This window comes from Panicum virgatum, chromosome 6N (assembly GCF_016808335.1).
Source record: "Panicum virgatum strain AP13 chromosome 6N, P.virgatum_v5, whole genome shotgun sequence".
NCBI lineage: Eukaryota > Viridiplantae > Streptophyta > Magnoliopsida > Poales > Poaceae > Panicum > Panicum virgatum.
In genome coordinates this window covers 8596141-8608922 of record NC_053150.1, presented here as the reverse complement: position 1 = coordinate 8608922, position 12782 = coordinate 8596141, and the positions used below count along the sequence as shown (strand labels likewise).

Here is a 12782-nt window from a genome sequence, read left to right as displayed (position 1 = left end):
GGAAGTAGCTAAGATCGAGGAGGTAGGCCGTCGTGATAGGATTAGGGCTGTATGCTTGCTATGCGGCCACGTCACTGACAAAAAAAGATCTAGGCAAAAGGAAGTACCATTACACTAGCAGCAGACAAGTACTCTTGATTACTGAATCAAGTAGTATGTGATAAAAATATTTAAGTTTATGAATAATAATTAGATAAAAAATATAAGATATATTTAGAATATCAATACTAGCCGCGCAAATGCACGAGTCATCTCGCTAGTTTTGAGTTAGGCAGTTGTTCCGATTTCATCCCAACAGAAGATCCCAATGCAAGGCCAAGTTGGGCACTGTGAGTGTGACAAACTGGGATAGAAATTCGTTGCATGTGCAAAGGTTGGTTGGTCCCAATCCCAAGAAGCAATCAGTACAAGTGGTGTGCTCCAGAAGGGATAAATACTGACATGGATGTTGTCCCCTGATTGAGATGCATGTATGGCCATGCAGTGGTCCTGGTCCTTTTCTCTCTCTATTCGTTTTCAAGATATTTGCCAATTGGGTAATTTTGCTGCTGGACATCTACAATGTTAGTTTTTGCTGGTGGACACTACTCAATTTAGCATTTGCTGCTGGACACTCTTTAAGTATGTATATTTGCTACAAGATATTTTAGATAATATAATAGTCATTTTTTGGTTGGGAGGATTGAGAAAACAAGTAATATGACTATATTACCCCTGCAATGCCAAACTGCTTGCAAGCATTGCCCGAATTGCCAAACTGCTCACATTGTATACACAAATCACACGAAATGCATAATAAAATATTAATTCATATTTCACAAAATAAACAAGCCATAGATGTTGATAATCACTCTAAGTTTCCTAATTAATACATATTCAGTTTATTAGCTTGTTGGTGCAGATCTCGTGGCTCGAGCAGCGGCTTCTGCAGGGAACCAGCTAGTCGGGCGGCGGCTCTGCAGCTCGATGGCGTCGGCTTTTGGACGGCCGGGTCCGACAGCGGCTTCTGGTGGGCCGGGTCCGGCGGCGGCTTCTGCAGGTCTACTGGCGGCGGCGGCCGGCGGGTGGCCGGGGGTCGCCCCTGGTTCGATTGGGGGTCGACCCCTATTGGATTTGCGCGAGGCGGAGGGGGCTGGGCTGGGGAGGCGGAGGGGGCTGGGAGTCGAGCGGACGCGCAGGGGCCTAGGGGTTTCGGTGTTGGATTGAACCGGTTAGAGTTTGGAGCCAAGGGTAATTTGGTCATTTTGAAAATTTTCTCCTCCCTTCCACCATAAAATGACTATTATATTACCTAAAGTATCTTGCAGCAAATATACACACTTAAAGAGTGTCCAGCAGCAAAAGTCAAGTCGAGTAGTGTCCACCAGTAAAAATCAATATTGTACAGTGTCCAGAAACAAAATTACCCTTGCCAATTGCGCCTAACCTTTGTCTGCCCAGCGTCCAATCAGGATACTGGATTTTTGGAAGTATCTCTTCTGTCAGTATCGCTTGCATGCTGTTTGTCTTGGAGTAGTGCTTTTGTGTGTAGATGTGACGCGCCAAGTGTGCGAAACGGGGTATGACATGTGTATTTGTAGTGGAAGCGTCAATCTTGCATTGCGAAATTCTTGGTTGCATCAATTTTTTGCTGCGAATGGTCAAATAATTGGTGCCACTTATGTTATCCCAAACAGTATCACTACGGGAAACAGGTTATTTGCCGAGTGCCTACAGCACTCGGCAAAAACCCAAAAATACTCGGCAAAGACTTTGTTGAGTGCCACCCTTGGCATAGCTCACTCGGCTAAGTTTTAAACGGCAAATAGCTCTTTGCCAAATGTCTTTTGTCGGACACTCGGCAAGCCAGAAGGCTCTCGGCATAAAAAAATGCAAGAGACGGCCTAGTGACAGCCTAGGGACGGCCGAGTGACGGTGATGGCGATTTTACCGAGTGCCTTGGCCTTCGACACTCGCTAAAGACATCCATCTTTACCGAGTGCCTTGACCCTAACACTATTTTTGCCAAGTCCTAGATTTTTGCCGTGTAGATTTTTGCCGTGTGTATTTTGAGGGGCATTCGGCAAAGGGCTTTTTTGCCGAGTGTCCGTTGAAATGCGCTCGGCATATATTCGGGCACTCAACAAAGAACCGGTTTCCAGTAGTATATATATGGTGAGGACACGCACCCTGCACGTATGAGCATAATTGCGGTATGCTAGAGGAAATGAAAAACCATGGAACTTCTGACTATCCAATTCAATCATTCATGTTCAACAAAAAACTTGTAAGTCCTCAATTATTCGGTATAGTGTACAATTTCAGTCTAGTTAGGTTGTCTGATTAATACTAACATTATTAAAAGTTTTACCTCATCCAAGAAATTAGGAAAATGGGAAAACAGTCAGTGAGAGACTCACCACCTTACAAAAAACAATCCACGTTCGTGACCATCGAGCTAGATACATGAATAGACGAGCCTTAGCTGCAAGTGTGCAAAAAGACGATTCCAATAATAAAGATACATCAATAGAGGAGCCATATAATTAATAGTCGATTGTCCAACGATGCTTTGACAAGTGAAGTACTAATCATTAATTTTGTATTTTTGTATTTGATGTTTAAGATCAAAAGTGCTCTTTTTCATTCAGGAGACAGAACTACGTCTCGCTATCTCAGTAAGGCATCATATCGTAGTAATTCTAAGGCACAGAATCTTTTCATCCATTATTGGATGCTGATAAGACTGAACATTGGTGTGGCTAAGCAAGCAAATAATATAATGATGGGTTAGTAATAACCAAACTAGTTAGTGTCCACCTCTTCCAAAAACTTATGGATCACAAACTATTGAGCACATTTTGCACGAATGCAGTTGGTGGGTGACAGGTACGGTCAGGATCAACAAGAATGGGGCGTGCGTGTCACATTGATTGATTGGTTCCTGTTTTTCGACCAAAGGCTCACGCCCAGCTTTATATTGAAGCGTAACGACGCGTCACACGGTCACAGTGTACTGGGGTCTCCAGTTTACAAAGCCCACAGGGCCAAAAATGCCCAGCGTCAGCAAGAGAGAAAGCAAAAGACCAGTTCAAACTACAGCTCTACTATAAAGCTCGACCGACAGAGAGAAACTAACTCGACACGGAAAACAGCAACTGCTAAAAAGATGGCGCGCAGGGGCTGCCGAACAGAGGGACCTCCACACACGCCCCCAGTCAGATCGACTGGATGCCGAGGTCGAGCACTTCCATCATCATCTCCATCTTGGGTCGCTCCTTCTTTTTTAGCAGCGGCTTCCATTGCGTCAGTAGTGCCAACAACTTGTGAAGCACCACCACAGGCGCCGGGACAACTTTGTTGGTGAAGACGAGATCATTCCTTGTCTTGTCTTCCAGAGTCCAGAGAGCACCTGCACAGAGGATTGATTGGTATCTTACTATCTTTGTTCTGTGGAATGTGAATCTTTGTGATGACGGGGGGGGGGGGGGGGGGGGGGGGGGGGGGGACGTGAGTAGGCGTACCTGAAAAATTATTCGCATCGGTTAAATGGGTCGAAACTTTTGATGGTGTATAGGAAGTTCCGATGGGTCGAAACTTTCGACAAAAGCAAGATCTTAGTAAAATTCAAAAATAAATTTGAAATTGCAGAATCTTGTTGAATCAAAAGTTCAGCAATGAATCCTGGAGAAACCTGCAGGTGATCTTGCAAAGAGAAACAACACGAGAATGTAGATAGGGACAAAACAAGCTCTAGGTCAATAAGAACTAAATAAAAGTGATAAGTGCAAGAGGCAAGAGAGAGATTTGTTTCCGAAACTCACTCCAAGCTACGTCTCTGTTGAGGAGTTCACAAAGAGCAGAGTTCTGCACTAACCCTTTTCCTCCTTCAATCAACCGCAAAGTACTATGAAATCTACAAATTTGTGTGACTGCAAAAAGAGTAGTTTGATCGTGGTTAATCTTCAGGACTAAATGTGGGCAATGCGTGATCTTTTCCCTGTCTATAGTCTTTTATTTGGTACAACAAAGGTATCACCAATAATGTTACAGTTAGATATGTACCTCTTGATGCCTTGCCAAGATCGTAAGAAGGCTACATATGCTTAAAGGTTGAAGCCATTTAGTCCTGGTTAACAATCAAGCAATTCAGGCAACGTAAAGATATTGGTGGAAAACAACCTATAGCCAACCAGACACTTTAAATCTTTCCGTCCACATGAGTTGAGTGGATCTGAGTGGGCGAACCAGACAGTTCCTTCTAATCCTCACTTCTAACGGCACATCTATTTATACTGTCTGTAGCCACCAGGCGAGTAACTTAAGGTGCATGTTAAGCAAGGCCATGCTGTTTTTGTAAATGACTGGTTCAGAACATCATAGAAGAGTCAATAATTTGTTTAAAAGCATCTGGTTGTGTACTTTCCTCGACTTGCTGCTTTTGGTACATGCTTCATGTACTTTATGTAAACTATCATGTGTAGTCAGTTGACATTGCTTTGGTGAAGATTGAACTGCCTGTAATTGCTTGTGAAGATTGAACTACCTGTAATTGCTTGTGGAGATTGAACTGCTGTAAAATGCATTTTATTTTTTTGTTTTTTTATTCCACATTGGTAACAGGCATTACTATAAAGCCCGTTACTAATGACTCTCATTAGTAACGAGCATCATTGAGGTCCATTACCAATAACAGTCACGGGTAATAATGGGCTTTATGGTAGTGCCCGTTACCAATAACAGCTAATGGTAACGGGCATTTACATGAATCCTATTACCAAGGACTATTATTGGTAACGGGCATTTGCCTGTTACCGATATTGGGTCATTAGTAACCCAAAAAGGGTAACGGGTGTTATGCCCGGTACCAATGTCTGTTCGCGCCCGTTACCTATGTCATGTTTTCACGTAGTGAATACTAATGATATATATATATATATAATTCTTGAAGAACAATGTCTATAATACAAACTAAAAAGTAGAAAATAAAACGAGTATGATTAGCTCAAATAATATCTGAACCCCATGACTTCGTCAACCATAATATTTCAGTCCTTCACAAAAAAAGAGCTACTTCAGGCATTTCTTGATACAAAATCATTAAGAATCATATCTACATCAATGCTGCACATACCCAAGTCATTCAATCTTTCTTGTAACATAGTTGTCCTCAAACAATTTCTCAATAGTTTCAATTTTGAGAAACTTCTTTCAGCTAAGGCTACAGTCACAAGTACGCCGAGTATAGTTAGGAGGATCCGATATACAACAGAGATATTTGGATAGCAATCTACATCTCTGGGGCTAACATAAAACCATTTGCAATAATTTTAATTTAGAGAAAAAATCATCAAGATCAGATGTTCCCTCCTCCATGGGCCCCCAGTGGTTGCCTCCGCCGCATGTGCTCTGAGTCGACCCTGTTAAGGTGAGATATTAATTTGATGGGAAAAAAGCACTTCAAAACTATCCATTGATGAGTGAGGAATGGAAAGAATGAAGACTACATTATTTTTGAAAGAAACAGTAACAAAATTTAAAATTATAATTGCCGGGTGAGAGAGAGAAGTAGTACCACTACTACAGAATTGGCCATTGCCAACGGGCTATCACCGCCGGTTTAACATGAACCGGCGGTGATGAGGTATCACCGTCGGGTCCCGAGTGGGTGGCCGTAGTGGCCGTTGGAACCGGCGGTGATGCTGATTATCACCGCCGGTTCTTGTTACGAACCGTTGGTGATGTCCTGCGGGCATATCACCGCCGGTTTGTAACACGAACCGGCGGTGATAATAAGCATCACCAACGGTTCGTGTTACAAACCGGCGGTGATAAGCCTGTACAGTACAAAACCCCAACCCCTCCTTCCTCCTACCACCTTTCTTCTCCAACCCGACGGCCACACCTCTCTCCTCCATTGTTGCTGCCGGATTTTGCCGAAATTCTCATGAAACCTCACCATTTTTGATGTATTGGCTCCACCAACTTATTCTAAGGTTAGTAGCCATCAATTCATTGGCTTTGTACCCATTTTCTTGGGATTAATGATGCATTTCGTGATGAATTGATCAAGGAGGGTTTTTTTCTCCATTTTGGATCATTTCTCATCATTGGAGCTTCTTTTTTTTGTTGTTTGAGTGAACCAACTTGTGATAGGTTTGTAGCTAGCAATCCATTTGATTCATAGCCTTTATCTTAGGATTAGTCATTCATTTTGTGATGAATTGATCAAGGAGAGTCTCTTTTTCTTCACTTTAGGATAAATTCTCATGAACACTCTTCATGAAGTCATCATGGAGGCTCATTAAATTTTGAGGACTGGACTTCACATATTTGATTCAAGGTAAGAACTAGCTCTTTATGGTTAGATTGTTGTCATAATTGCGATGATTGGGATGTAAGGGGTCTTTCTTAATTAGTTTATAGGATATTTATTAATTGTGATGATCGAGATGTAAATGTTTTTTCTTAATTAATTTAGATGGCATTTCTTAGTTTTGATGATAAGGAACTTGACAAAAATTGAAGTAGATATTTTAATTATTGAAGTAAAGCCTCTTTCTTAATTGATTTAGATGGCCCTTAAAGTGTGATATTTGTTACGAAACTTGATAAATTGAAAATCTATGTGTTGAGATGATAATTTTACTAAATTCAGATTCTTGGATGTTTTCTTGTGTGCATAGATGAATCGAGGTTGGATGTACGGTACAAAGGTTGGAAATTTGGATTTTGTCAATGGTGTGGACTCGTTTGTGCAGACTGCCAAGGCACACAAGAATCTACAAGATGATCCAGAAGCCCGTCACGCTCCCGGCGCTGGGAGCGCAGCTCCAGAGTGTCCTCCAGAGCAACTGATCCGGCGAAGCTGATGTGTTGGGTACTTGGGTTGCATAGCATGCATGGCCGCTCCTCTGTTCTCGTAGAAAAAAAAATAAAGATCATGTAATGGACACGCATGATCATTTGCTCGTCTTCTTAGTATCAAGAATTCAATTATAATATATTACATCAGGATTTTTATAACCAACCATTATAGACATGAAATTCCCTTGCTCTGTTCTCCATTTGTGTGGGCTCTGCTGTTGTCCCTTGCTCCGTTACATATAGATTATACATTCTCCATTCAACCATTATAGCTACTGAACTACTTAAATCTTGCTAGATATTAGAGAATTGGCTTTAAACATGGATATTCCATTTCCAGAAAACCGCCAGAAGAAATGACACCTTCTCTAATGGCGTTTTGTTAGATAACCTCCATTGGAAATCCCTTTCTACTTGTGGTTTTCAGCTGTAGTGCGTCGCCTCTGGCACTCAGTATTGATGTTAGCCACTAGAAATCAAGATGAAATGTCAAGGAAAATAATTTAAATGTACTATTGAATGGATGACTTTAAAAGTAGATCACTGGAGAAATTAATTCTAGTAAATCCCTTAGTTGGCATTTATAATTAACTTTAGTAATGTCCCTTAGTTGACATTTATAATCTTAGTATCCCTTAGTTGACATTTATAATCTTAGATTTAGAACTGCATCTAGGAGTTGAAGGTGGTCTTACTTGTGCCATTATCATTTTGCGGGGCCGTGGTTACCCATAAAGATGGTCATTTGATGGGATGGTTGGAAGATACTAAGATTATTATTTTTTGACGATGTGGGTTAACATCTTAGATTAGCTTCTGTGGTTATGCATTCCATTAAGACAGTATCTTGAATTCATTTGATGATGTGACAAACAGCATATGATAAATTCTGAAGAAGTGTATTTTAGTTCCCTTTTTCCATCCTAATCTGTTCATTGGTCTTAGTGCGTTGCATACTCCCATTTCTAGCAAGCAGTAGCATTAGTATACAAGATGATCAGTCTAGCCTTTTTTTATTTGCTGAATGAAAGAGCAAGATGGATCAGGCCATACATGCATGTGTTTCAGAAATAATCATTGGAGGGATGTATCGAATCATTATTGGAGAACTCATTAGCAACCATGCATATAATTAAAAGCCACGAGGAATATTTGCCAAGCTTAGTCAGCAAGTTGGACGATGGAGAACAGCTAATATGTGGAGAGCGACCACACCATGCATCATCAGTAGTAGGCAGCAGATGGCTGGTTGCATTCTTGGATGCATGCATGATAGCTACAATGCACTCACCGTGGGGTATGGCCACTTGGAGTGCTGCTGCCACTTGGAGTGGTGGTGTCCCCAGGCAGCTTCCCGGCCCTCCTTTTCCGAAGGATTTCTTCCCTCACATCCTCTATTCTTGACTTGAAACCCTGCAACGAATTCGACATGGACCTCACATCAGCTTAAAGCCTAAAATCTCAGTTTATTTGCTAATTCCTCTGTTCCAAATTGTAAGTTGTTTTGGCAAATTTTGATGTAAAAGTTAAACCAGCTTCAAATTCAGGTATAATGGGGCGATTTTCACGATTCAAGTCTCGTCGTGGGAAACAAGCTGAAGCTGAGAATAATGCGGAGAATGATGATGGAGGGGCCCGTAGTAATACTGAGGGTGGAGGGGATGGAAGCCCTTCTGAGTACTTAAACCTCAACCAAAATGATGAGGTAATTCAGTGTCGCATATATGTGTGCTCTTCTAATTGGTCAATTGTAGGAAATAACTGTTCAACATATGTGCAGGCGCCAGCTCATACTGAGGAAGAGACCACAACATCAGCTGCCGGTAGGGCCAAACGAGGTCGGAACAAGATGCCTAAGGGTCGGTCTCTTATTACCGAGCTCGATGAATTAGGTGAGCCCGTCGCTCCTGTCAAGGTGATGGGGCCATACAAGTCAGCTATTGGGGTGGTGGTGAAGGAAAATGTGCCCATCACGTACAGGTATTGGAATGCGAAGGATAAGACTTGGGTGGTACCGGACTCAATCAAGGAAATATGTTGGGCCAAGTTGAAAGAAAAGTTCATCTTCCCCGAGGATTCAGAGCCATTAGCACGGCGTCGAGCACTGTTTCTCATGGGCAACTCTTTCAGATACTTCAAATTTACCTTGAACAAGCATGTGAAGAATGAAACTGAGCCAGATTGGAAGGATTTCCCGAACCAACGACCTTTTTGGGAACAGTTTGTCTTGTACAAGAGGTCAGAGGAGGCACAAGCTAGCAGCGCCACAAATTCACAGAATTGTAGGAAAAATGATAAGCCCCATAAGACCGGCTCTCGTGGGTACATTAGAAAAATACCCGAGTGGGAGGAGCAAGCAGAGAGGCTGGTCCATAGTGGTGTTACGCTGCAGACAGATGGGTGGGATCCTCGGGCCGTGAGGTATCTTCTAGCGAGGGGTGCGTACTACAATCCTGATGGTTCCCTTGGTTTTCGTGATCGTGATGCTGAGGATCTTGGACACAAGATTCAGGAAGCACACGAGGCTGCTTCCACTGGCGCTTTCGTGCCAGACAGGGAGAACGATGAGCTGACTCGAGCACTTGGATCCAAAGAGCACCCAGGGCGCACACGTGGGACCGGCAATGTTCCATGGAGGTGTGCCTTCCCCGAACATTTGGGCACATACAGGAGCCGTGGGAGGAGGAATGCTCAACAACAGGCCGAGTGGCAAAGTCTTTTACAAGCTGTCCGTGAAGAAGTAAATGCAACGAATGAGAAGTTTCGGGCTGAGCTTGTGGAATCACTTTCCCGTGGTGCTCCCTTGGCACCAGGAGAAGCAATGAGAGATGTTGCGCCAGATCTTACAAGTCCACAAGGGTTGGTCCGGAGTAGCTGTGGAAGCACTGCGTTGCCTGAGGAGGATGTTGGAGTCACCTTCCCTGTGGATAAGATCACACAACCAACAACCTGCAAGCTATACATCCATCAGAAGTTCTTTGATATGAAGGTGGCTGTAGGTCAGGCTTGGCCAATCGGCGAAGGGGTTATGCTGCATAATCGCCCTTTACCTGAAGGTTATGCAAAGGTTACCGTTGATTCTCTTGTTAAGAGGAAATACAAAAATGTGGAGTTGGATATCCCCGGTGATGACAGTAGGTTGCTAGGGGATAACATCGGAGGATTTGTGGCGTGGCGGAAACGCTACATAATATTTGAATCAGAATCTGAGTCATCCGATGATGATCCTCGAGAGTCACCGGAGAGGGACCTACCTCCTTCACCAAAGTCCAACAGAGAATCAAGCCCGCCGTCACCTCAAAGAGAGCTAACTCCTCCTAGCCCTCCTAAAAAAAGGCGAACATCATCGAGAACACAGAAAATATCATCTCAGAAGCAATATTCAGAACCGGCAGAAAAGCCAGAGGGACCATGTGAAGGGACGGGCAAGAAACAGGTGAGTGGAAGCATAACATCGCTACTCAAAGAAAAAGGAAAGAAAGTAGAGGAGGACTTCATAGTCCCCAAAGGTGCAATGGATCATTTCTTAAACTTAATGAAAATGCCGCAAACTGGAAATAATCAACCTCCGCTTTCAGACTATGAGCGAACTATGAATATAGAGAGGTGGCGTGAAGGAACTCGAGCTGCACACAAGTTAAATGTAGCTGAACGGGCCGCATTTTGTGAACAAAACAACATGACAGAGTTAGAACTTCTTCAAATTGAGTATGGAGAAGATTGGTGGAAACAACCATTGCCACTACCACCGATTATCTGGAAATTTGAATTGGGGAAAGATCTGGTGGCCCCAGAACAAATCCCGAAGCTACCCACAAGAATGCGACAGTTGCATTCTTGGTACAAGATGCAAAAAAGTAAGCTGTTTGGGGCAAGTTATCTTGATGAAGATCTTCATAAGGGGGAAGGCATAGTGTGGGTTGATTTCGAGCACTTGTATCATTTCTACCAACAGGGTGCTCTCGACGTCTCAATTATGACCTTGTGGACTGTGTAAGTATCCTCACTACTGATCATCTGTCATCATTTATCACTCATTAGCATGTTTAACTTTTCATTATTTTTTTCTAGAATGGAGTCACACAAATGTAGACGATGTGGGATTAACAATATAGGCTTCTTGGACCCTAGCACCGTACATGAGAACACAGTCAATTTACCAAGTACCGTTGACTACTTGTACAAAGCTTTCCTCTCCATGCAGGATAAAAGATCCATACTTCTTTCATACAATTCCTTGTAAGTATGTTTTTTAATTCCATATCAATGTTATTCTCACCACGGTTATTATTAATTTGCTTTGTTGTGTCTTATATACAGTTATCATCATGTCCTACTCGATATCAACCTTAACAATAGTCGAATCGAGGTTTATGACTCACGAAAGAGGCCATTATCACTAATCCAGCCCGTCATTGATGTCGTCAACAAGTAAGTAAAGCAAGTGAATTTATACGATATTTCAATGTCGTGTGTCTTATTCATGCAATTTCTATTTCATAATTTCGCTCATATATAGGGCCTTCGCTAAGTACCGTAAGAAAAGCAAAATCCATAGACCTTTTTGGGGAGACTTCACTGTAGAAGAGGCTAAATACATCCTCAAGCAGCCTCCGGGCAACGATCACTGTGGGTTCTATGTAATGCATTATATGCACTGCTACACCGGCGATTGCAGAAGCGCCGAAATGGTTTGTATGAAATGGTTAATTGATATATGTTCTTGTGTCTTGAATTTTCTAACTTGTCTAATATCTTGTTGTTGTGTCATTTTTTTTTCCAGAACACTGAGTTGGATTCATGTGAATTGCTCATGGGCGAGCTAGTAGCACTTCAAGAAGAACTAGCTGGATGGCTTGTGGACTACGTGGTGAAGCCAGGATCTGAGTACAGCATAATCTAGGTGTAATGTCTAGATCGTATCGTTCTTGTCAAACATTGTAATATATTTGGTGTATGGACTAGATGTTCTTAAACTTGATGCGTGGACTCTATATTTTTTATTATGATGTTTGAACTCTCTCATTTGATTTCTTCCATGTCTACGAGAATTTATGCAAAGGACCAAAGGTATGTATACACCCATTTTAAGCCGCCCTTGCTTGCAGGTCAATCACTTTAATTCAACTTCTTATGATCCTTCTTTGTGTTACTGCAGAATCTGTGGTCGTGGTTTATCAATGATGAAGTTGCAGATAATGTTTGTACTTCTAATTCTACCTTGCTTTCACTAGCACTGGCTCTGGTTGCCTTCTCTTATTTGCATCGCACCCAGGATTGATCATATAAGCCATGTGCTTGCTTTAAAGTTTTAATAGTTTATCGCCTTGGCTATCAACAATACTCTGTAACTGTTCTATCTAATATCATGCAACTTTTCTTACCAGGTTATCTTTCTGCTTGAGTTCATAAAGTTTGAAGACAAGTCTGTAGCGTGGAAAAGTGGTGGTCCAGGTTTGCTTCTTACTCGTGCAATCAAAAAATACTGTGGCAAAAGCATACTCTGTAGCTGATTGTGGAGCTATAGTATTTAGCTAATTATCCCATGCTCCTTTTGAAATCCAAACTAGTTTAACTCAGTTTTTGGTTGACTGAACCTGGAGAAAACATATCTTGCACTGGACCTGGAGAAAACATATCCTGCAAAGAGTTCTGCATCTCAGTCTGACATTGTCAAGGATAAATTTGTAATGCTTGTTTATCTTGTGTTTTTTTTTTTGGGTTGGATGCAGCTGCTTTGAGTTATCATTTTCCTAGGTTCTCTTTTGATCATGTTCATGTAATGCTTCTCTTTTTGATCATGTTGTTTATCCAATCTAGATTGATAGAACATTTGTAGGCTGTGCTAGTGCATTGCATCGATGTGATGTACTGTCGGAGCATTACAGAAAGAGGCTGCCTGAGATATGTGAACCGTTTCTTCCTGGTATTCGTGA

General features: G+C 42.1%; 1 protein-coding gene across 1 annotated transcript; it reads left to right on the top strand.

Annotated features, from left to right (window-relative positions):
- Window positions 1–8085: 8085 nt before the first annotated feature.
- Window positions 8086–11749, top strand: LOC120677882. The gene is made up of 7 exons (XM_039959077.1): window positions 8086–8551; window positions 8627–10355; window positions 10425–10839; window positions 10918–11085; window positions 11167–11277; window positions 11366–11537; window positions 11630–11749. The coding sequence occupies exons 1-7, from the start codon at window positions 8399–8401 to the stop codon at window positions 11747–11749; spliced, it is 2868 nt and encodes a 955-aa protein (XP_039815011.1). The 5' UTR covers window positions 8086–8398.
- Window positions 11750–12782: the final 1033 nt, after the last annotated feature.